Raw genomic sequence first — 25,928 nt, forward strand, 5'->3', positions numbered from 1 at the left:
TTTGCATTAACTGTAAACTGTAACTTTCCAATTTTCCTGGATTTTAATAGTGCATATTATTTTCCACTTTGTCTGGTTTCATCTGTTTAAGACCAAATTGCATTCACCAAATACAGAAGAAAAGGACTAGCTGTCCTCATATCTTGTAACAGTTCTTTATAAAGGACAACCAATAATAAACAAACAAACAAAATAATACAATTAAATGTCAAGAGTAGAAAGAAAAAAAAAAACTCTGATAGTGTTAACGTTGTACACAATAAGTTCTCATTCTGAAGGCAGTTCAATCTCTGTTTCACTTTATGCAGCAAATGAATAATCCCATTGAGTTCTGAGAAATTACTCCTATGAATAAAATTAAACTTGTGTATAAATGTGCATGGAGGTCAAGGCATTCATTTCCTTTCTCTTACAGAAGATTTTCATCTTCCAAAACGTCTTCTGTGAACACATCCTAGGTTTTTTTGCACCCTGTGTCATAGTTTGGCACTAAGGGTTCCATGTGCTGTAGTTGAAGGATAGAGAAAGAAAAAAGTTCTGTTCTCATTTTTATTATATTGATTCCTCCTTAGTTACCCTGACAAAGTAATTTAGCATTTATTTGTGTCTGTGAAATGAAGATAGTAATAGTGATATCTTTAGAAACACAATCTATAGTTGAAAATATATTATTATTCAATGCAGTATCATAAATACATTACTATGAGTTAAAATACATAAAAGAAAAAAAAAAAGTCATTTAAAAATAAGCAGCTAGTATTTAAAAATAATATGGAAAATGCAAGCAATGCAAATTTGCTTCATCCAAGTGTCTAGAGGTTCCCTCACTCATGAAAATCCAACTTTAGGGAACTGTTTCCACTCCTCATGCCTCATTCCTATGAAAGATATGATGTAACACAAAAAATCAACAGATCACAAAATGCCAGTTTTGTAGGCAGCAGTACAGGAATGCCAGGTAATAATAATTAAAAATAAAAAATAAAAAAATTAAAAAAATAAAAAGGAAAAAGAGCTCTTCACACAAAATGAATGGCAATTCACTCAAGGAAAGACTGTGCATACAGCTTTTACTCAAGCAGCTTTGCCCAATCTGTATTATTCCTAAAATTTATTAGAGATTTATTAGAGGTTTTTAATTATTATTTATTTATATATATATATATTTTTTTACTTAGAATAGTACATTATCCAGGTAGCCTGTGACTATGTCTATAGCTTACTTTAAGATATTTCTAAAAACTAGTCCTATAAGGCGTGCTCATTCTTTTCATGCCTTCATACTCACACCAGCAAATCCCAGGCACATCCACAGAGCATACCAAACGAGTCTTCAGACATCACATATATCCCACAAGCTCTTAAAGTGTACCCATGAAAACCTGTTCTGAGATTTATTCAGCTGGTCTATCATGTATCACTGCATAGGAGGCACTTCTTAATTTTGTACAAGCATCTTTAGAACAATTTGACAACCGAAATCTGGGTTTGCCTGCTCTTTCCTGCTGCTTTCTGAAGGCCTGTTGGTAGTCATGTTTGAAAACAAAGATATGCTCACATCTACAGACTGTGGACTCAGCCCACCTGAACTCCTGAACAGACCAGACCAGCCTCCAGTCTCCAATCTTTTCTGACTAAGACACACCAGTATATGCTGTGGTTGCCATCATTATCTCATCTGAACCAAGATTCAGAAGCAGCACAATCTACAAGTAGCCACAGAGATTTGCAGAGATAAGAAGGATGATGAAAGTCCTCTTTGGATTCATGTGAACAATGTGTGTGTGCATGTGTCTTATAGATATGGAGGAAGCAAAAGATGGGAGCTAAGGCATTTCTCCACAGTGCAACTTTAGGAGACAATATCATGTACATTTTATTTCTCATAGGGTTTGTAATACTATACAAGACAAAATATCTTTGTTGTCTATGCTCATAGAGCTTATGGCCAAAGAACACATCTAAACTGACAAAGAACTACCTGGACTGAGCATCCAGCACCTCAAGGCCCTGTGTTTCTTCACAGCAGCTATTCAAAGCATCACACAGAGGACTCTTTTGACTTCAGCTCTGAAGTGAGCTCTGATTGCTGAGTCAGCAGGCACAATGAAGGCCAGAAGAAAGCCAGTATCATCAAGTGAAAGGTTTCTAGCAGTCCATTGAATTAATTTGTAGCAACAGATTATGTCCCTAAGCTTACAGTGAATAAATCAAAAAAAAATCATAACACAATATTTTCCTTCAGGTAATGCTGCAAATCAAGGCAAGATTTGTCCACAGACATTCACACAAATAACCACTGAGAAAACAGTATTGGGCAGCCAATTTTCCTTAGGGGAAAAACATACAAACAAACAAACAAACAAGAAATGTTCTTTTCCATGTGCCTAAAGTTCTTTTCCCACTTTCCTGGTTCTTTCCCTGCAACATGTCCTGCAGCTTAGCTACACACCCATGACAGGACTGTGTCTCTCAGGATGTCACTGATCCAAGACAAATGTAAAAAAGTGTGTATCAGGACAGGAATTCTGTGAATCCAATGGTGCTCAGTTTCCTTCTCCACTGTTCTGTCTCAATCAGCCAGCAACTGTTAAATCAACCACTGAAGTACAATGCTTGATGATTTTATAGCATGGGCTTAATGTGCAATGTTCATTTTTAAACTTAAAAAAATATTTTGGAATATATATATATTTATATATATATATAATAAACACACACACATATATATATGATACTGCTACTTATGTGAAATATTTTTGAGCCGCTCCTTTATCCTTCCCATTCCAAACAGTCATGTTCCTTTCCCTCTTCACTCATTCATTCATCTGATTTACCTGTGAGCATACAGAAATTGAGTATGCTCCACAGCCACCTCTTTATTCCAAAATCTTAGATCTTGCTCTTGTTTATGCTTACCTTACTGCCATCCAGACAGAATAAAAAGCAAGTGAGCAACTGTTTTACTTATCAAATAATAAGTCAAGATAAAAATGGGGAAAATGCTTTTCTCTAATATGACAAAACAAATATATTAAAATGTAGTCTGGCAAAAATAATACTTCATAAAAAATTGAACTGAAGTGTACTGGAGCATGCTATGCCCCAGTAAAAGTGACAAAATGCACAAATGCATTATTCCTGTTCTGGTTTATTAAATGGTTTAACAATAGTAGTACTAGCAGTTTTATTGTAAATAAATGCATATGATTCATAATGGAGCTTTAATATGATTTTCATTTTGAGCCTGTAAAAAGGCTGGGATTTGTTACTTGCTAAAATTCTATTTATTTCTTTGCACCAAATAGAATTATGAAGTTTTCTAATTAAGACCCTGTGTCCAAAAATACATCAGGAAGAAAAATCTATATGAACATATAAAAAATATGTTTTTATAAGAAAAAGCCACAGAGGTAGGACTTTAGTGCAAAAATTCAGTGCTATAATTAATGCCAGTTGGTACCTCACAAGACTCGTCATCCACGTTCTTATTTCTAAGTGCCTAATAGCAGTTGCTGTATTAAAGGTAATTGCTCAAAAGTTTTGCATAATAAAGATGATATTGAAGGAAAATGTGCAAATTCAGTATGATAAAGTATAAAGAGTTAATTAGTCAATAAACTATTTAGACTGGTATCCATCACTGCATCACAAACCAAACCTTTGAAACTACCTAAAAATGAATTTATGGCAAAGTTTCTACCTTCTATCAGTTACATTTATAGTGTGAAGATTATTACAGATAATAAAATGTGTAGTTATCTGCATAGACTTTTGCAGCTTATTCTGCAAGTATCAGTGTGTTCGACTCTCAACTGGACCTTTGCAACTCTGGCCATGTATCTGAGTGCAGAGTTTTATTGTGTCTCATTAAATATTTAAATTTTATTCTAGCATGGTAAAAATCACTTCTACAGTATTTCTCAAGTTTTAACAAGACATGTCCCTGGCCCCAAAAGGTTCACAGCTTAAAAGAAGCTTGTCAAGGCATGTTGGAAGACAGTAACTCAGGAAAGGAGTGTAAGGCAGAAGAGCACTGCATTAGTGAAAACAAGCAGAGAGAACCCAGTATATTCTCAAGACATTATATGAAGGGGGGGGGGGGGGGGGGGGGGGGGGGGGGGCGGAAGACATTGACTCCTGCAGGTCCTTCTATAGCAAGAGTTGGGAGGGAAGATACCAGAAGGCTTTATATGAGCCAGTATATGGTCTCCTGACTTTAGTTATGCCAAATACCTCCCGAATCTAAGAATGTTTATGAAGCCTGGTCTTAAATCGTAACAACTCCTTTTCGCAAGCAGATGATGCATTGTCAGTAGTCCACACATTGGATTTTTGATAATTTATGGGAGGGACTGCAGTGGTAGACTGCATTCAGACATACAGATTCCCAGAGCACAGGCTGGACTTGCCTATACCGTGCCAAGCCTGCAGCTGACAGGGACTGAATAGTGGATTTCAGCTGCATGCCATTGCCTTGCTGGAAAAACGGGGCCACAAACACTGCAACAGTGTGAAGTAGTAATGGGACTCAATTCCGTACCAGGTCAGGGAGCTCATGGACAGGTCCAAGGTATAGTTTACATATGTCTTTTTAAAAATCGCAGGTATCTGTCATAGGAACTTTTTCAAAGGTGTAACTCCCATTCCAATTAGAGACAAAAACAGACCTAGGGAAGGGGAGCCCCAAAGAAACTGAGGAGTCAACCAGAAAATTGCCTCTACTAGCCTACTATCCATTATAGGAGACAGCAGAAATAAAGTTAATCTCATCTAACTTCAGACATTTACATCTGAACAGAGAAAAAGGCAGCTACAAGCATGTGAATCATCTAACTTACTGAAGAGATCTACAGCAATATTAAATGAAAAATATTACAGACACACCTGTTTCTATTTGTTGACTATAGCAGGAGACTAAGCAGCTCAGATATAGACATCTATGTTTAAGACATATTCCATCTGTCTATATTTTAGCCATCTGTCCAAACTGTATGGATTATTTCCACTCTACATCCCACTGATGGGCCGGTTTTCTGAAGAATGGAGGGGAGAAAAGAACTGAGAAAACACCTCCATCTTGTAGAAACAGTCAACAGAAGAAGTTTGTTCTGCATTGTCAGATGTTTCCAGGTAAATTAAGAAAGTTACTATCTAATACATGATATCCTTCCTATCTTATCTCTATTTCCACATAGCTGGAGAAATACTGTGGGGGTAGAATTTAAATAACAATGACTAGAAAATCAGAATATGAAAAATATTCTGATTTTATAGGTGCTTACAAGAAGCCAATAACACAGGAGCAAGAGAAGCAAAACAGATGAGAAGAAATACTGAACAATGGAAATAGGTGGTTGAGAGAGAAAAATGAGTGCAAGAACTATATAAGAAAAAAGATTAGACAAAGGCTCTGTAAATGGGATGAAGAATTGTATTAGATATACTGAGAGAAGAAGCCAGTGGAGGCATATAAAAAAAAAAAAAAAGAAGAGAGAGATTAGAACAGCTTCTTGTCAGTCTATTTGAATATCATATTTTAGTAGTCATCGTGAAATATTTCTCAGTTTCTCTTTTACATGTTTAAAAAAATATATAAAATAGTAAAATAGAAATATGATCATATCTAAGCATTTAACTGAAAAAAGAATACTGATTTTTTTTCAAGTCTGTCACTTTTAAACACACAGTACAATGAAGGTGTTTGAAATTATTTACATTTGATGATTTCCTTTTTGCATGGTGACCTACTTATTTTTAAAAGCCTTGTATAATACACAAAAGTAAAAGCACAGACAAAAATCTAATACTAATACACCAAAGAAATAAAGTTTACGCAACATGGCATTAAAAATATCAAAATTTTCATGGAGGAGTTAAATAGAGATACGGACCTCATCCTTTTGATATCGCAGTATAGGTTCTGATCTCATGAGATCTCATGAGATATATATGGCTATAACACTCTTTCTGACAGAACGTAAACATTCAGCTAATGCTCTTCCTTGCCTACATGTATTTATACATCACATACAGGTATTATCTGCATTCAGACATACATGAATGTTTGCTTTAATGAGCACAAACATCCATGTGTTCACAACTGGTTAAATATGCACTTGTAATTGCCAAAAAAACTTTCAGGCAGATTCACATCTTATACTATTCCCATAGACACATGTATAATAGGAAATCCTATGTGTTTATGCAGGCAGTTAAACCAATAAATAAGGTGCAGTCTCCACTAAAAGCTAATTTCTGATACAGGTACAACTGGAATATCAGGGATTAAATTAAATTTATAGGAGATCAGATAATCATTCTGATATCTACACATTGGAAACAAATTTTCATGTGGAATCTTAACATTAATTTGTACCCTGATTAGTTATCACATCACAGAGACCAAGACAGAGTAAATTTTGAAGCTGAATTACTCTGCATAGCAGTGATAACCTCTGAAATAAATGCAATGTGCTGTTACTTCAGTCTGAAGGAATACATTCTGAGCCACCCAACTGAGATTTGTTGCAAGTACGTCCCCTTGACTTTTTCATTTTTGACTCTTAGTGCTAAATTCCATACTGATTAAATCAGCATAGCATAGATCTCCTGGCTTCAATGACAGTACTTAAATTTACTGTGATAACAGTCAGCAATGTTCATAGAGAACAGTTTTGGCAAAACCAATAAATCATTCACCAACAATTTTTAGATGTATCACTTCAATAGGAGATCTTGGATTCACTGATTAACCACAGTGAAATAACAGATTCGAGTATACATACCAGAAAGAAAGAGTGAAGAAGGAAGGAAGGAAGGAAGGAAGGAAGGAAGGAAGGAAGGAAGGAAGGAAGGAAGGAAGGAAGGAAGGAAGGAAGGGGAAGATTTTGGTGCAAACAGACATCGTTGGCAGGAGAAGACCAGCAATATTTACAGAATTTATAAAAGAGAAACCCCCGTGGCTCTTAGCAGTAGATATGATACATTTAGTATAAATGCTAAATACATGCTGGGGTTTAATCACTTTTCTTTATTGTCCATTTTTGATCCAGTGATAGATAACCTAAAACAAACTATATGCTTCTGTCATTTCAGTCCTCACACTCAACCCAAGCATAGTTTTCCATCTTAAAAAACAAAAACAATCCCAAACAAACAAACAAAAACCCTGCTAATATTCACTTTTGTACCTTACAATTTGGGAATTGTCTTCCATGCATGCTCTCATATTTTGGATAGTAGAGTCACGATGTGTCTCGCAGAATGATAACAGCCACCCGTGGCTCTTTACTGTCATACACCACATTTTCACAGCATATTCTGCCCTTTGCTAACATAAAAGTATTCCTCACCTCTCACTCTTTGTTCAAGAAACACAGTATATACCCAGAGCATGATTCTATTCTCACATACCTTTTACCATTGATACAAGCTGAATTGATGCCAGGACACACCTCTCTGACTCAGGTTTTATAAATAAGAGTACTAAGTAAACTCAGCTATTTCTTAACAATTTCATAGCAAGAGTGTTTCAGAAGACTAATACCTGAAACATATATTTCAATACATTCCAATAAAAGCTGTATTTCTTAAACTTGAATGATACATTTACATCTGTTTTTAATGAGTAGTTGAACTTCACAGCACCTCCTTGTAGAGTTGTGGACTGTGAACCAGTTACTCATGGTCATTTAAGAAGTCTATCCATTTCAGTAAGCAGTATTTGACATTCATGCTGCCACTATTAGTGTGTGAAGTTTCTCTTTTTCAGGTATATTATAACTGTAAAAGATGCCAAAAGTGTATATAACCTATACATTAATGCATGAACAAATTGTTTCAAATAAACAGTTTACTCTGGCATGTCCACTAACAGCCAAGAAGTGAATTGGTCAAAAGAATTATTTCTGTCAAATACAAAAGTGTCTTCTTTCAAAGTCATAAAGTATGTTACTCTTACCTATATGCATTTGTTCCCAGTTCCAAAGCATTCCTTAACCTGAAGACAACCTTGTCATGTTCATCAAATTTTAGTTCACAGACACTTATAGAAAAAGACATAGGTCCTTCCTCTTTAAAACATTAGTGAAATGCAGCTAATGTTAAGTATATATTAAGTATTATATATTATATATTATATATATTAAGTATATATAAGTATATATATTGTGTTCAAATTCATTATTACAAGAACAAAAATTTCAGGCTGAGAAGACCTTGAGGATTTCCTTCTTTGTTATAAACTTGATCTGAGCCTTGACTAATCTTTATCTGAGCCTTGAATCTTTAATCTGAGCCTTGACTAAATCTTTAAATTTTGAAATATACCCACTCACTTTAGGAAATCATAGGCACTCAGCCAATCTTTTCAAGCTGGAATACTGATGTCATGACATTTTGATGTCCCAAATGCTCCAGCTTCCATCTGGTTCCATGAGCTCTAAAAATCTTCATGTCAGTTTTTATTATTAAAATATTCAAAAAGAGTGAAGATGAAAACAATCATACTAGAAAAAAAACTCAGGCCTTTCTGCCTCAGTAGTAACTGCAAGTAAATGTTAAGGAGGATTAAAACTAGGGCAAGATTCTCTCCTAAAATTCTCAAAAACTTTTGGATTTGACACTGATATTTTAGTTGCTGCAGAGCAGTGCTTACACTAAGTCAATGACTTTTCCATTTCTCATACTGCCCTGCCAGCGAGGTGGCTGTGGGTGCACAAGAGGCTGGGGCAGATAGAACCAGGACAGCTGACCCAAACTGGTCAAAGGGATATTCCATACCATGTGATGTCATGTTGAATAATTATATGGGGTGGCTGGCCAGACTGGGGGGAGTACCGCTGCTCGGAGGCAGGCTGGGCATCACTGAGTGGGTGGTGAGCAGATGCATTGTGCATCACTTGCTTTGCATATTCTTTTATTATTATTACTATTAATTATTAAGCATTCCTCTTCTGTCCTATTAAACTGTCTTTATCTCTACTCATGGCTTTTGCCCTTTTTTTTGGGGGGGGGATTCTCTCCCCCTTTCCCACTGAGGGTGGTGTGTGTGTGAGTGATCCACTGTTTGGTGCTTCACTGCCTGTTGTAGGTTAAGCTACAACACTGTAGTATCATAGGCTCACACCTGTCCTTTTTTTCACCTCAGGATGAAGTTTCCTGCCTAGTCATAGACAAAGAATGGTCTTTCCATTAAAACCTGGATATAAGAAAAATACCGTCCTTAGACACACAGCATATTTATTTTATTTTTTGTTTTAATGGATGCATTTGTATCAAAGAAACATGTAGAAGAGTACTATGGTCAGAACTCTAATTCCCATTCTGTAGCATGGAGTTCAGAAACCTGAGATAGGATAAAGGTTTCCTTACAGTAAGATTCTTGGAAGAGTAATCTGCCTTAGAAAGTCCAGTATAGTCACCATGCTGAGTGATGAACGACCTAAAGCCTCAGAAAACAATGGATAGTGCTGCAAAGGATCAGACTGAAAAACTCCCACAAAATCAGTTTGTCTACCCATACATTTCAAGCTATCACTTGCTGATGCTCTGGATACACAGTTAAGAATCCACTCCGCAAGACCAGGTCCTAAGACGTTTCTTTAGGAAATGGTTAGGCCATACTTTGTAAATTGCAGTAATGACAGTAACAGTGCCAGAAGACTTGGCTTCCACTCACTGGAACCAAGGGCATGGAACAACATTTAGGCACAATAAGACACCTAGATTATGGTCCAACTTTAGAACATTATTTCTGTATTTCATGCTGAATAGACATTGGGGAACTGAGTCTTCCCGAATAGGCATGAGAGGAATAATAAAAATTGAAGACACACCCTAACCAAATGCTACTATCCTTTTTTGCTGGCTTAAAAATTATGAGAATTAAAAACTACATGATTCAAACTCTTCAAAAAGGAAGTTGGACACAAGTCTTCCACTAACCACTTGAGCTCTTTGTTAAAAGAAATTTTGTAATGTTATTTTGACTAACATTTTAAGATGAAAGATCACAGCTGAACTTGGTACGGAACAACAGCATATTTGTGTTTTACCAGTGAACCTACACTAACAACAGAAAGCTAAGCTCTAGACAGGATTACAGTCCCTCATTACACAAATGCAAGAAAAAAGGCAAACAAGACACCATCTTTTAACTCTTGTCCATTGTGATTAGTGATCTCAATGACACACAAAGTACATAAAATCACACTTCTCCAAAATACATAAGCAAAATGAAGACATTAAAGCTGGATTCAGCATTAACTCTGAATTTCTTACTTTTTAGTGGTGTGAGCCAAAACAACACAGGGGTTTTTTGTAGTTTACCAAAGTTCAAGTTGATTAATGACTAGGCAATATCCTAGAGTAGATTAATACATCAGAGTAAAGGGCATTTGTAAAATATTTGTCCTCCTCCTAGTATAAAAGAGGATTTCCAGAGTGCATTTAGATATTAACATGAAAATAGTGGCCTTGTTTTTATTTTGTTCTTTGCATAAATATTCTCCAATTAATTTGGCAAAGCTTATAATAGTCTACATGTAGAGTGAATGAGTTTCTCCTAGTTTTACAGTCATATACACAACAACTCACTAGAATCTCACCACAAGTGTACATGCAAACATGAACAAGTTACAAGTTTGTTTTAAAATGACAACCATTATATGAAAGACATAAAGCACTGAAAACATAGACTTCATAGACTGAAAGACAAGAAAAAATACTCTAATCACCTAGCCAAGAACACCAACTCATCTACCAGTGTTACTGGTAAAACGATACTACCAGCTATCCATGAAATATGCAACTGAGGAAGCACAAATTCAGGAAAGATGCCATAGAATGACATCTGGTCAAAATTAAGAGCTGTTATTTATGTGCGATTACAACTTAAAAGTAAAATCAGTGAAATAGAAGGCTTTCCAATAGAGGAAAGGCTTTATGTTATAGTCATAATAGAAGTGGAAAAAGCTACTGGAAGTTAATTTAATTTTAAAAAAAAAAAAAGGTACAGTTGTTTGTTGTAAACTGTCCTAGAAAGACAGATTGAAGCCAGTCCCATAAGGAATTTTGCTCTCTAATTCTATAAATTACAGTGGGAAAAAACTCTGAGGTGAAGAGGGGCTGTACATCAGAATGGTTAGTACTAAAGGAACCCTTGGCTACAAGAAGGCATGCACCAAAGGATGCAGATCATGACTGGGATATCGCATGCAGTTTTGAAAATTAAAAAAGGCAAGAAAATGTGTCAAAATAGGATAATCTAGATTGTAACTACCCAGTTAGAAACAAATCTAATCTCGAAATGCCAAACCTTAAAAGATTATATTTCGCAGAATAAGGGTAGTTTTTTGAACACACATACTTGGGAAGAGAGTTATTCCAAGAACGACTGTTACCTTGGAGAGACATGATATCCTTAAATCATCTAGCTCAGCGATAACAACTCAGCTGATAAGCTACAGCTCCATATTAAAGCACGTTTAGGACATGCTTGGGACTTCAATCATATAAATTGAAAGAAGTCAGGATTAACAATATCTAAAACTGATAATGTAAAGTGACCATAAAAGATAAGGTTAAATTTATCTAGGAAGAATATGAAATAAAATCAAACATAATGACACAAATATTTGGACAGAGGTAATCAATAAAATGTATTTTAGTTGAGAAAAAAAAAAAAACACCCAAGTCTAAAACTAAAGGCAGTTGGGTCCTTAGATGGGGCATTCATGTTGCTCTCAAACCCAAGAATACTTCCACTGATAAATGCACAATGTGGGAGAGAGAAAGGAGAGGAGAAAAACAAGGAAAGTAAGTTACAAACCAGTGCAGTGAAATGAAAGGAATTCAAATACTTCTTGAGGTAAGTGGCAAACTGCAAAAATCTACAAAGCCGATTTCATGCAATGAGGAAAATGATCATAATTACGATAGTGAAGAGTCAGAAGGAAAACTGGACAGAAAAGGTAACTGCTGAAAAATGTGAAAAAAAAAAAAAAAAAAAAAGCAACAAATCAAAAGAAACCCTTAAGTATATCAAAGCAAGAATTTATAAGAGTCACTAGGTCTCCTGGGAATTTCAGAGAATAAAGACAGCAGTTAAGGAAGAGAAGGATGTTGCTAGGAAGATAGTAGATTTATTTGCATCAGTCTTCTCAATAGAGAAATGCTAGGGAGATACCTACTCTTGGTAATAAAAATGAGGGTAGCTATCAGATGAAGAGGTACTGGAACAAATCAATCATGTTAAAAAGCAGGAAGCTACCAGGACCAAAAATTCTGAATAAGAGCTATGAAAACCCTAATTAAAAACAACAACTGTACTGAAAGGCTAGAAAGTAGCAAATGTTTCACATATAGTTGTGAAAAGGCTTTAGGACGATTCAGGGAATCAAAGATTCATAAATCCTTACATCGTAACTGGCAAATTAAAAAATAAGAAATAAGACTTGGAGATCATGAGATGATAGGTCTTTGCAAAGGAAGATGTTGTCTTACTCATCTGTTAGGAGGTTTTCAACACATCAGTAAAATACTGAGAGGTCAAAAGAAAACCAATAGAAATCATTTATTTAAACTTTCTAAAGGGCCTTGGCAAACTGTTTCACAAGATGATAAAAAGAAGAGACCAGACAGCTAACTGAAGATCTCTGTTCATTGTAGCAGATTATCATAAGAAAAGAAGCCAAGAAATTAAAATGAAGCAAGAATAAGACCACAGCATGACCACGAAAAACGATGTTTATAAATCAGTGCTGCTGTCTGATCTGAACTACCATTTGCAGTACTGGTTTCTACATCTCAGAAGGGTATCAGAAAAACTAGAGGGAGCTAGAGAAAGAGTGACAAAAGTGATGGAAGTTCTCAGAAAACAACAACAACAACATTGTTTGTGAAATAGGGTCAGAATACTGGAATTGTTTAGAGGAAAATAAAAAGAGTCATGAGAAAAAATACATGAAATAATTACTAGAAGTAACCAGAATTTCATTTCTGCCTTCCTTAACAGGGTTATAATGCAATTAAACTTCAAGACAGCAAATTTAACAGAAGTGATGCACATCAGTTTTCCCATAGTTTGTTTTTGCTGTAGAGCTTGTTCTTTGAAAACACTGAGATAAAAATAAATAAATAAATAAATAATAAATAAATAAATATATAAGACTTAAAAGAACTGAATGTTTATGTGAATAAGAATGCATTGATTTAAACATGGTTAAGAGATTGCAGGTAAACTGAAATTTATTTGGGAGACTTAAATATATCTGTATTACTGTAGACTAGCAGTAGACTGGTCTATTATAGACTTTATGAAGCCAAATCCCTCAAAAATATCCCTGTGCTGGGTTTTCTGCACTTCCCTTGGAAGTGTTCAGGGGTCACTGTCTGAGGCATGGATGCTGCACAAGCCTCAGATGTACTTCAGACCCCTTTGGTCTGTGCTCCTATTGTCCAGTATTTCATGAATTTAACTGTTTCTAGCCCAGTACTGGGAGTGAATCATAATATCAAAATATTTAAACTAGCAGAATTTCAAAGTTTTGTAAAAATCTTCACGGAGGAAGCCATATAAAGAATGAAAATACTGAAGCAAGCAAAAAAATAGTTGACATTTTCAACTTAAAAATTGGTCAGTCAAACAAAGGTTTGTTTGAAATTTGGAAGGGGACATTATTTTCTCATTAAAAATCATTTTTCAAAGGAAAACCAATACCTTCTCTGTTTTTTTTTTTTACAATTTTAAATAGAAGCATTTAACCACCCCTACCCATCAGTTATGCTGTATATTCTTGAGCACCATCTACTGGTGCTGCATTATTAATTAACTATTTATGAAAATATAAAGCACTTTAATAAAATTCCAATCTCATTGTAATTCTCTTGCTCTTAAAAAGAAATTTAAAATTGATAAGACAGAATATAACCTAATGGCCTTCCACATCTGAGCAAAGTAAGATGTGGGGAACAGATCTGTGCCCTGATCACACATCGGTGAGCTAAGAGGCTTCATAAATATAGCACTTGACTCTTACCTGTTACTTGACTCTATAGCCACACTTGTTTCCATTTTTGTGCATAATAAGATGACATCTAAGTCCGTAACTGTCTACATCTAGCTGTAGTCAATTAAGCATATGATAATATATGATAGTAGAGAGTGATAATAGAGAATTAAACTACAAAATTAAGGGAATTAGATAAATTATTTGTTGAAAAGCCTTCAGTGAGTTCAATGTTGGAGATAAACTATCTTTATTTGCTCATAGAACTGCAGGTTGCAAGAGTGACCCTTGAACTTGGAAAGATTTCCCCTCAAGCTAACAGGTGGTTAAGTCAGAGAACAGTCCATTTTCAAAGCCACTTGCTTTAAGCTGTAGCTTCCCTTATAAAATTTGCAGCAAAAATCTCAATGAATTATAATTCCAGTTATAATTTTGTTGAATTTTGTGCTATGTTCTCTAAAACCTGGACTGAAATCACTTAGTTTACTGTGACTGAGGTACCAAAGATCTTAACTGCTACTGTGGGTGGGAAGAAAGAGAGAAAAGAGAGAAAGAGAGAGAGAGAGAGAGAGAGAGAGAGAAAGAAAAGAGAGAAAGAGAGAAAGAGAGAAAGAGAGAAAGAGAGAAAGAGAAGGAGAAGAAAGAAAGAAAAAGAAAGAAAAGAAAGAAAGAAAGGAAAGAAAGACAGAGGAGAAGGGAGAGGGAGAAGGGAAAAGGGAGGAAGAGAGAAAGAAAGAAAGAAAGAAAAAAGAAAGAAAGAAAGAAGAAAGAAAGAAAGAAAAGAAAGAGAAAAGAAAAAAGAAAAAAGAAAAAAAAAAAGAAAAAAAAAGAAAGAAAGAAGAAAGAAAGAAGAAAGAAGAAAGGAAGAAAGAAAGAAAGAAAAGAAGAAGGAAAGGAAGGAAGAGGAAGAAGAAGGAAGGAAGGAAAGAAGGAAGGAGAAAGAAGGAAAGAAAGAAAGGAGAAAGAAAGAAAAAGAAAGAAAAAGAAAGAAAGAAAAAAGAAAGAATAAGAAAGAAAGAAAAGGAAAAAGCAACTAAACAAACCCTTTAATTTATTCCATCCAGCATATTACATTTGGTAAGCAGTATTTTTTTCCCACCAATACAGAGATTACTTAAAAATATTACTCTCCACCCTCGTTCCTAGTTTGGATTGAGCCCAACCCTTCTGAAACAATCACATCCAGTCTAGAAAGCAGCACTATAAATTTAGTGTTCACTATGTTGTGCCTATCCCCACCACACTACTACCGAGTGACATAACACTTATTTTAGTGTCTTGATACTTCTTTGTAGTACAGATGGCACCACATGTGCCATGCAGTTCTGACAGTACTGCTGTGAAATAGCATGGGATTGCATTAATACCTAATTTCTAGGTTTTAACAGAGATACAGAACCTGGATCTGCTCAATATTTCTGGATGATGTGTATATATTCACTCTACATCTGCCCTATGCTAAATGTACATATAAAACAGCACCTTTCCAAACACAAATTAGCTGCATGTCCAGTTTAAACAAATATAGTGTCATTTCTATTTATTTATATTTTATGGACATACACTGACTTTTACTTGTAGTGTATCAATATTCCAGATTTTTGATATTTCAAATGCAGCTGCATGACACCTGGCAAACAAACTCTTTCTGAAGTTGGCCTCAATTCAAGGAGGCAGGCACATACAGGTGGACCATCAATATTTCAGTATTTCACAAATGGTATAGCTTATTTTAGAATTAGCTCCAGCAATTAAAAACTACACTGTTCAGGTCTCATGGCAACAAATCTTGAAAAGAAATCTGCAGAGTGCTCTGTGCCTCCATCTCTCTGTTCTTCAGCTCACAGGGTTAACTTAAGTATGACTTGTGCAACTCCCAGCCTTTTCCTTGTTTGCAGACGAGGCCAGCCCTTCCAAATTCCTCTTCCAGCATTGCCATGTCTTCACAAAAATGAAAGTGGAAGTTAATCACAGGGTTGGGGTACCCAATAAGTTGTTTAAGACAATAGTTTACCATACACTGTGTATTAATTTTCATTTCCACTTGCAAATAAAAAAATCTACAAGTTGTCAGTGCTGTAGGAAATGGGTGAAAGAGTTCACTCAGGGTGGCTTCTCCCTATGACTTACCCTCATGTTCTTCTTTTACAATGAAGGGAGTAAAAACGTATTTAAATACTGCCTTGTATGTACACCTTTGATTTGTTCTGCTCATACCAACTTGTCAATGAACTGAACTACTTTTGAAGTATTTCAAGCAACACAATGATCATCCAGAGATCATACAGAGTATCACTGAACATGAGAGAGTATGATCATCTCTGAGCCATAAATGGTTCAGTTTTCATTGCACTGTATTTGCTGGGCACAGATCATGCACATTTCTCAGTTTCCTTGTACTGAGTAGATATTTTGTTTGTTTTATTTTGACAACAGGGACATGAACTCTTTATGTTTGTAAAAGCTAGCAAGGATGTGGTTTACAGCTTGTACCTATGGAAAACACAGTAGAAAGGTATAACCGTTCTTTCATTTACTTTGGCCAGAAGTGGTTTGTGACCAGCAATACCTCTGATCAGAATTTGTGCAGCGTGTAATTGTGATCATAAAAGCTCCGTACTACTGGAATTCAAACCTTTACGGGGCTGAGGGGGCAGAAAACTCTCGGCTTTGAGGAACGGATGGCTTGGACGCTGCCCAGAAGTTCAAACTCTCGTTTCTTCGGGGTGGGAGGGAGGGGGCCTCCAAACCCAGGCGTGCAGCGGTGTTTCTCCTAAACTTTGGGAGGGCGGGCTTGTCGCAGGGAGCCGGCCACACCGCCTCGGCAGGGCTTCGTTCTCCCTGTCGAGTTGCAGCGGCGGGAGCAGGCAGCCGCCAGGCCGCGGTCTGCTCGCTGACTGACAGCAGCATTTATTAAAATGTCATCCCCTAATTTCCACACCGGATATCTGCTGTCACGAGCGCTGCCCCGACCCCTCGGAGAGCCCGACTCGCCGTGGCGAGCGGGATCGACGCAGCCGAAGGGGAGGGGGGAAAAATGCATATTCAAACCTCCTCGGCTACACCCAAATAATCGGGGGCAGGGAGCGTGGGGTGGCATTCACAGCGGAAAGGCACCTTCCGCGGAGCTCCCCCTTCTTTCGCTCCCAACAGACCCCCCTTGCCGCTACCGATGCCCTCCAGCCACTGCCTCCTCACAAACTCCGCTGGCAGCCCCCCGGGGGGGGGGGGGGGGGCAGCGCCTCTCCCTCGACGGGGACCCCGACCAGGTCCCCCCCTTGCTGCGGGGTCCCCCGGGTCCCCCCCCCCGCCGCCCCTTTGCCCTGCCATCGCCCCCGCTGGACGGCGGCGGCCGGGGGAAGGACCGCGACCCGGCCGCAGCCTCCTCCTCCTCTCTCCGTCAGGGAACAAATACGGCGTTAATTGCAGCCTCGCTGAGAAAATTGCCATTGTTCCAGTCAAAGGCGGGCGGCACTTTGAAAGGGTTTTTTCCTCGGGAGCGCCGTGGCGGTTAATCTGCAGCGGGGAGCCAAAGTGACAGCTCTCGGGGCTGCGACGGAGGGGGGAGGTTGGGGCCGGGGGGGAGAGGGGGGGAGGGGGGATGCTTTTAAAGAAAAAACAAGAGGAAGGAGATCAAGTGCGGTCTTCCCGCCCCTCCACACTCCTGCCATCCTTCCCCCGTTTCCCCAGCGGCGTCAGCCGAGGCCCCCAAAAAAAACCCTCCCCGGCGCAGTCAGCGCCGCTCCCGGGACGCGCTGGGTGCCGAGCGGCCCTGACGTGCCAGACGCCGGGGGCCGGGAGGGGCGCCTGGCACACTCACACACACACACTCACACACACTCACACCCGTGCGCACCCGCGCGGAGCGGTGCGCAGGGGCGCGCGCACGCCGCCGCCCCGGGCGAGCGAGGCGGGGGGGGACGGGGGTGTTGCGCGCACGGGTACGCGCACACAGCCGGCGGCCCCCACGGAGGCTGGCTGGCTGGCTGGCTCGCACACACGCACACACAGACACACGCGCGCGCGCACACGCGCGCACACGCAGCGGCAGAGCCGCGCTCCCGCTCCCTCCGCGCTCCCCTGCGCGGCCGGCGTTCGCACCGCTCGCTTCCCGACATCGGCAGCCGAGGAACTCCCCCCCCCCCGCCGCTGTCCGGCCTTTAGTGCCCGAGGGGGGAGGAGGAGGAGGGAGGCAAGAGGAATAAGTCCACCAGTACCAACAACAACAACAAAACCCACCAACAAATCTGCACTAGCGCCTGAGTCCTCCTCCTCTCAGACCGTCGCCTGCCTGGCATCGCCGCTCATCGGGCTGCTGTGCTGAGACTTTGTTTCAAGTAAAAAAAAAAAAAAAAAAAGAAAAAAAGAAAAAAAAAATCCATCGCTTGCTCAGCCACTTCCATTTTTCCCCCCCTGCAGTCTCGCTGGTTTGAGGTTGTGGTGTGTTTTTTTTTCTTTTTTTTTTTTTTTTTTTTTTCCTTCATGTGGTTGGATTTGGTGGATCCGGAGCCAAAGCTGCTTTTTTCCCTCGGTGGGGTGTGCGTGTGGCGTGCGGGGGTTTTCTCGCCCCGTTTTTTATCTTCTGCTGCTTTTTTTAATCTTGGTTTTGAACCTGAGCCGGGGAAAATGGGAAACGGTGCTTCCGACAGAAGGGGAATCTCTCCATCACTGTTGTTGGGACGTGTGCCTGTGGTGCTAGTCTTTTAGAGAAATAGCCTGACAGCTTTCGGAGTGGAAGGTAAGGGTGCCCGGGGCATTTTCATTTCCCATTTCCAGGGATTACGACTGGAGAGCTTTTAGCTTGGGATTCCGGGGAGGAGGCGGCGGAGGAGGGGGACAGGCTGTTGCTGAAGGATAGAGAGAGACAGCACATACAAAATGATCTCTGCATTTACTTCAGCGCTGCAGTTTAAAAGTTAGAGAAGTCCGTTTGGCGACAGGTCTGCTTCCCCGAGAGTAATTTCCAGCGAGACGAAGAAAACCTGAGGTTTGTGAACGATTGGGGTAATTTTATTGGGGGGTGGGGTGGGGGGGAGATGTTAGGTTAATAGGAAGTTAAAATAAGAGGAGTCAGTGGGTCTTCTGCTGGGGAAAAAATAAGTGGAGTGATGGCGCCGTCTATGTTCGGCTAAACTACAGTGTCACCTAGAAAATCAGTTTGGGGAATATCCAAACTAAACGCCCGTTTGCTTTTCAGCAGAAAAGGGTTCCCCCCCCCTTCCCAAACGGGCAACCTTAAGCCTCTGTGGCCGTCCTTTAACTCCATCCTCCATGGAAAAGGAAGATTTTATTTAATCTGGGTGCCTAATCCTTTCGGCGGGCAGCTTCCCTCTTGTATTTAGCACTATTGCAAACTAAATGAAATGCCGCCGGCACATTCGATTCGAATGTGTGTGCGTGTGTAATACACCGAGGGAGAGGGAGATTAAGACAAAATTGCATATCAGTAGCTCTGTATGAACAAACACATAACTAAAATGAGGGCTATCTGATTACGTTTCTTCACAGAAAACAGCCTAGCACTGCAGACGTCTTTATTTTTCTAATTTCATAGAGGATGAGAAAAGTCAGAGGCTTTTTCCTTTTCAAATTAAAAAGCAACTAAGGCCCCTTTTTGCTTTCCAGATTATAAAATTAATCCTTTTTCATGGGTGGAATTCCTAATTTAGACACTTATTGTCACATTGGCTTTCAACGCCTACACCATCCTGAATAACACTGCGCAGAACTGCAATGCCTGCAAAGTGCTTCAGAAAAGGGGAAATTGTTTCCAGAATTCCCTGTAAGTTTCTATTTTTTTAAACCTTAAATGCTGTACTGACCCTATTTGGAGAAGGAGGACCATGTTATTCATTGAGATGGATGCTCAGAAAGAGAAAATCTGACCATGTGGATAGAACTGGCAGCAGCTCTGCTTTTTTTTTTTTTTTTTTTTTTTTTAACCGCAGCTATAAGGAGGGTTAGAGTTGGTGCCTCTTTGCCCATTTCAAGATTCAGAGTTTGAATTGTAATCTAGGAGATACGAAAATCTCTTCAAGGGAGCTTAATCTGGTGATTTGCTGTGTGTTACGCAATGGGAGACAGAAGAAGCCTTGCTGTTTGGTGAGGAGATGAAAAGCTAGGCAAAGACATATCAAAACTCAGTAACAGTGTCTGTGTGTGTATGTCTGCCTCTGCTTACAGAGCAACAGTGGAAGAGACTGAAATCCAGAGAGTTTTGAAATTAGCTTGGCATCACTTCTGCCTACTTGCCTTTGAAAGCAGAAGGTGAAAAGCTAGTTACTTATTTGTAAGGGATAACTCAAAGGTTAATGCTGAAAATGTTCAGTTTGATTTTTTTTGGATAACATTACAGAGGTAAATATAACTAATGTTCACTTTATTAACCTAGGCCACTGTTAAGAAAACAGAGCTCTAGAGGAGGCTGTAGCGGTTGACAGGTGCAGTAAAACAGCTTTATTTGGTGATACTAGCAGAGAAAATGTAATATATCATCATTCAAGCACACATCTGCAAAGCCCAGGAGCTAATCAGACAGTACAAGATATTCAGAGTAAGAGGGCAAGTAAAAGACCCAGTGCAGTGCAATAGGTGCAGAGGTCCTACTATAGCACTGCAAGCTATATAGAGCTAATGGTTGTAGACACTAATATAGTGGTCCATTTCATATATCCTAAGAGGCTGTAGCACATTTGAATTACTATCTTAAAATGCTGGCACTTAGTGGTGGTGTCAGACCACCACTAGTTTCATCTGTCTGTCTTTGTTTCTTTCTCTGATACTCTCAACATTTTATTAATATATTAATCTTAGTATTTCCTTCCTGGGATTTATTTTTATAAAGACCTCTGTATGCCAGGTGGCCACTGCGAATGCATGTAGACATATGGAAGATAATATTCCATCTGTAACAAATACTATTTGGGCTTTTAAAAATTATGGCTGTAATTCTTCACAGTTACTTCCCAGACTTAATAGAAAAATAATACATAACAGCAGATGCTACCGGCTTTCTTGATCTATTCTGGTGAAATTCTCCATGTGCACGTTGTATGTGCACAGATATGAATATAGCAAGCTACTTATTTGCTTTTTGAATAAATAAATAAATTGTCCTGCTCTTAGTCTGTAGGGTAAGGCGTCTAAATTTTTACCTAAGTTGAGCAGTTCTGGTCCACGCCATGATGACTACAGCCTAGACTGGAGAGGACATTCCTATTAATAATCTAATAGATTTTTTTTTTTTAATTTGGGTGTAGAAGATTGGGCTGTCGCGATGGCCACGCGATGGCGCTGTTCACACAGCAGCAAAGCGTTCCCTTGTGTTATAAAATAAAAATTACCTGCCCTTCTTTCTGAAAGGGGCTCTAACTGCAAGCTTGGAAACAGCTGGCTCGAATACTGGAAGGAGTTTGGTTTTCAATGCGTGAAGAATTCTACTTGCATTTTCATTTCATTTCATCTCCTGCAGGCCAAATGACATAGGATGAAGGCTGTTCGTAATTTGCTGATTTATATATTTTCCACCTATCTACTGGTTATGTTTGGATTTAATGCTGCCCAAGACTTCTGGTGTTCCACGCTGGTGAAGGGGGTCATTTATGGATCGTATTCTGTAAGTGAAATGTTTCCTAAAAACTTCACAAACTGCACTTGGACACTGGAAAATCCAGATCCGACCAAATATAGTATTTACCTGAAATTTTCCAAAAAGGACTTCAGCTGCTCCAACTTTTCCCTCTTGGCTTATCAGTTTGATCATTTTTCCCATGAAAAAATAAAGGATCTTTTAAAAAATAACCACTCTATAATGCAGCTCTGCGATTCCAAGAATGCTTTTGTATTTCTGCAGTATGATAAGAATTTTATTCAGATACGCCGCGTCTATCCTATCGATTTCCTAGGATTACACAAAAAAGAAGAAGACCAAAAATCCTTCTTTGAGTTTTTGGTGTTGAACAAGGTGAGCCCGAGCCAGTTTGGGTGCCATGTGTTATGCACTTGGTTGGAGAGCTGCTTGAAATCCGAGAACGGGAGAACCGAGTCCTGTGGGATCATGTATACAAAATGCACCTGCCCTCAGCATTTGGGAGAATGGGGAATAGATGACCAGTCCCTGGTGTTGCTCAATAATGTGGTGCTGCCCCTCAATGAGCAGACAGAGGGCTGCTTGACCCAGGAGCTGCAAACCACCCAGGTCTGCAACCTCACCAGAGAAGCCAAACGGCCTCCAAAAGAAGGTAGGTGCTTCTTGGGGGGGGTGTTGGGGTGGGGGGGGTGCGGGGGGGCTGAATCCCACACTGGTGTGTAGGTCCTGCTGCTGTCTCTCTTTGATACTCACATTCATTTGACTTGCTCTTCACTGCGGCTTGCCTCCAGACAAGGTGAAAGGGCTGGAAATGATGTACACTCCCTCTGGGCAAGGAGGGATGCATTCTCATTTCTAAACTGGTCTAGTCTTCAGCATCATGTTCTGCTGAGCAGTACAGAAACTCCTCGTATGTAGATTCCCTCTGTTTTCAGCCCTCACTTACAGTAATGCCCACAGGTGATGAGCCAGGAATCACTCACCATCTCTTTACTGCTGCACTCAACTACAAAATCTTGATGAGATCCCTTGACTTTGCAAGGAAAATGTTTCCAAAGGCATGTGGGCATCCTGAGTAGAACACCCAGAGATTTGTCATGATCAGGACACCTGGTCCCAACTGTGACAGACTTAAAAACAATCTATAAAAAAAATGTGGTTCTCCAGGGCAAGCCCTCTGCCCGTGATGCCTAGAGATACAAATCACCATGCACAGTCAGCACATGCCTCTTTGACTTGACAGACCTGCAGGCTGCTGCTGTGCCCCTTTCCCAGGAGGTGTCAACTTCAGGAGATGAAGGCTTTGCATCTCACAGCAGTACTAGTGGGGTGGGTGGATGTGTCAGTCCTGACAGCTGCTTCATGTCCCCATTGGAAAAGGTGGGTTGTGGAAGGGTGGGAAGCCAGGAATCCAGCAATTAGAGTGGCAGCCCACTGTCTCTCTGCTTTACACCTCCTGCTTTGGCCTCCTGATGTTTTGGAGAGGTCTGGGGGTGATTTTAGGAAGGGTGCAGAGGGGACCAGAGGGTGGGAAAGCATAGGTTGAACACAAATTGGAGGTTCTTATGTGCAACCTATGGATGTGGGGGTGCTTCAGAGCAGCCATGCAGGGCAGACAGGAGGTCCTTGCCCCTGCGGCAAGGGATAAATCATCCAGCCCAGGGTGTTGCATTTTCATGCAGGAAATGTTCCCACTCTTCTTGTTTTCTGCATAGCCACAAAGCTCCCAGTCTGTGGTGAGGCAGCGCCAAGCTCCCAGCCCCCCTAATAGAAGTGGCTTTGTGGAGGAATGTAACATTGACACGTTGTTAGGAGAGCATTTTCTTTAAGGGCAGCCAAGCCCCAGTGCTGTGGGAGAAGAAAAGCTGAACTTGCTCCAGCTGCCGCGGTGCCAGCGGCCGCGGGCAGGGCCGGGGGGTTGGGAGGGGGACAGGGGACACTTTTGGTGTTCTGCAGGTCTCTCCACACACCCAACAGCTCGGAGCCGGGGAAACGGAGCCATCTGAAATGACAGGGAAGCTCCCCTCCTGTAAACTCCCAGAGAAGCCTGCGCAGCGGCAGGGATGCTATTTAACATCGTTTAGAGCTAATTAGTGCCCTGGGAGGCGGAGGCAGCTCCGGCCTCGGCGCCGGGCTCTGCCCGCGGAGGCCCCGGCGAGCAGCCCCCGCAGGGGCCGAGGCGCGTCCCCGGGGATGCTGAGGTGCCACCTCGCCGCTGGGGACAGGGGACACAGCGGGGAGCACAGGCCGCCGAGGTCCCTTCGTAGCTCTCCCGAAAATAGGCTGGGTTCCAGGGGATGTGTGTCTCCCGTGTAAAACACCCACTTTCTGCCCTTAGCAGAGAGGACAGAGAATGCTTAGGGCAAATATTGCATTTTTTTTTTTCGTAAATTTTGAAACACATTTGCAACGTATTTTCTTTCCGGTCTCAGTCACATTTTCATTCTTGCCCTAATTGCGGCTCTCCCTGGATATTTCCTTGACAAACAGCATTGTTAGAGTGGGTGAAAATGTTATTCTTTAGGTGAAAGGTATTCTTCATTTGTTTTGCCACAGTACTTCTTATTTTAGAGTGTGTGTGTGTGCAGCTGAGAATTTTAACAATAATAGAATTATTTAAATGTTTTATTTAATTACTCCATGCACTTGGAAATTGTTCATCAGACTGTTACTGAAAGTTAAAATCAGTTAGCAAATTAAGCTTCATGGTCCTTCTCAGTAGCAGTATGCTCTTTGTCTTCCAGTTTGAAGCATTTTTTTTGCCTTTTCTATAGAAGGTTAACAAGCTGCAAGAGGGGTGTGTTGATTCCTTTTCTGTAGACAGATTCATATTTATCAAGCATGTCAGTCAGTGTATTTGTTTGTATAAAGCTGGCTTGTGGTTCAGTTGGAGGCTTTATTGAGGGATCAAAATGTAGAATATTCCTACCACAAACATGATGCAATTCATCAATTGTGTCAGCAAACATTTAGGCAAGAAATGGAAAAGTTCCTTTCATGGGCAATCTGGTTCAAGTTAGATCAGCACAGGTAGTAAAAATAAGGGTGACCATTATCAGAGAGAGGTTTCTTGTTGTTAGTATTCATAGCGCTAAATGAAAATGCAGTTTTATTAGCATCAGTTGAGTTTTGAAGCGAACTACCATACCACTGTTGCCTACCGCTTTGAGAGAGTTCTGGACTTGGTGAGACTGTATTTTAAGAATTTGTGCATTACTTTGAGGTTTGGTACTGACATTGCCTAGCAATGGCTTTCGGAAAGGAATTGCAAAGACCTGACAGCTTTCTTACAAGATTGTGCATACTCTCCCATCCTTCAGATTTGCTTTCATCAAGCTTGACTACATGAAATACAAAATCTTTCCCCAAAACTATTTCCAGCCCCCTTCAAGAACCATAATGTAAATAGAGAACATTTAGATTCAAGCCTACTGCTTCCTTTTTGAACCTCTGAAGATTTCTGTAATTTTGAATATGAAAAATGGCTTAGGAAAATGGATGAAAGACAGTATTTTTCCTTTTCAAAAATTTGCAGCATTTTACAAAAGATGTGACAAGTACACAAAGGATGATTGTGTTTCTAAAAGTGCTGAAGAGTGTTGAACAATAAAAGGAACTAGGTCAAAAAAGGAAGCTGTAACCATTTTTTTTTTTTTTAATAAAATTGTTTGGAAATATGTAGCTTAACCAGTATGTCTTCCATAGGCAGATCGTCACTGGTGTCACTGATTAAAGCAATATTGAAAATCACTACGTTTTCACTGAGACCCAGTTTCATTGTATCTTGATGCTTTTCCATAGTCTTACATCTGAGATGCTTAGCTTGGATCAAAGCACTAGCAAATAGATCTCAGTGAAGTCTCAGGCAGGGGCCTGAATTTAAGAGCTTAAGGGTATTTGTCCTCTTGATCTTCAGTGCTGTGACTGAAGTATCTCATGAAGTTTCTGTCAATATGACAGGGCTCAGGTCCAACTTTTGTGGACCTGTAAGCCTTTGTATGTAGTCAATCCATATATTTTTATGAATGATGTAATAAGAATGCAAAAATGTATTTTCTCATTGTGACCACTACAAAGCAATATTTTTATTTTTTATTTTTTTATATTTTTTATGTAATGGTTTACTTAGACAGAAACTTTATTTTGGAGTTTTCTGTTATAAAACAATATAAATATTTATTTTGTCCTATTACATTCATCAGCAGAAGAAAAGGAGAGGGGAGAAATTCACATTAATAAAGTCTTGGTAATTGGAGTTCCAGATGTAATTTTGTGTATCATGTTCATTCAGTATAAATAATAATAATAATAATAATAATAATAATAAT

General features: G+C 39.6%; 1 protein-coding gene and 1 long non-coding RNA gene across 3 annotated transcripts in view; one reads left to right on the top strand and one right to left on the bottom strand.

Annotated features, from left to right (window-relative positions):
• The window catches only part of LOC121067717, a 64,120-nt gene extending 45,721 nt beyond the window's left edge, over window positions 1-18,399 (bottom strand). The window contains exon 1 of one of the 2 annotated variants that reach the window (XR_005818404.1): window positions 18,252-18,399. This is a non-coding gene — a long non-coding RNA (uncharacterized LOC121067717). The remainder of the gene's footprint in view (window positions 1-18,251) is intronic. The other variant, XR_005818405.1, reaches the window with a different exon arrangement.
• Window positions 18,400-18,492: 93 nt separating this feature from the next.
• ADGRB3 (adhesion G protein-coupled receptor B3) overlaps window positions 18,493-25,928 on the top strand; it is a 458,698-nt gene continuing 451,262 nt past the window's right edge. The window contains 2 exon segments of the mRNA XM_040552548.1: window positions 18,493-18,750; window positions 21,484-22,252. Of these exon segments, the coding sequence (XP_040408482.1) occupies window positions 21,499-22,252 (754 nt within the window). The 5' untranslated portion in view covers window positions 18,493-18,750; window positions 21,484-21,498.

This window comes from Cygnus olor, chromosome 3, assembly GCF_009769625.2.
Source record: "Cygnus olor isolate bCygOlo1 chromosome 3, bCygOlo1.pri.v2, whole genome shotgun sequence".
NCBI lineage: Eukaryota > Metazoa > Chordata > Aves > Anseriformes > Anatidae > Cygnus > Cygnus olor.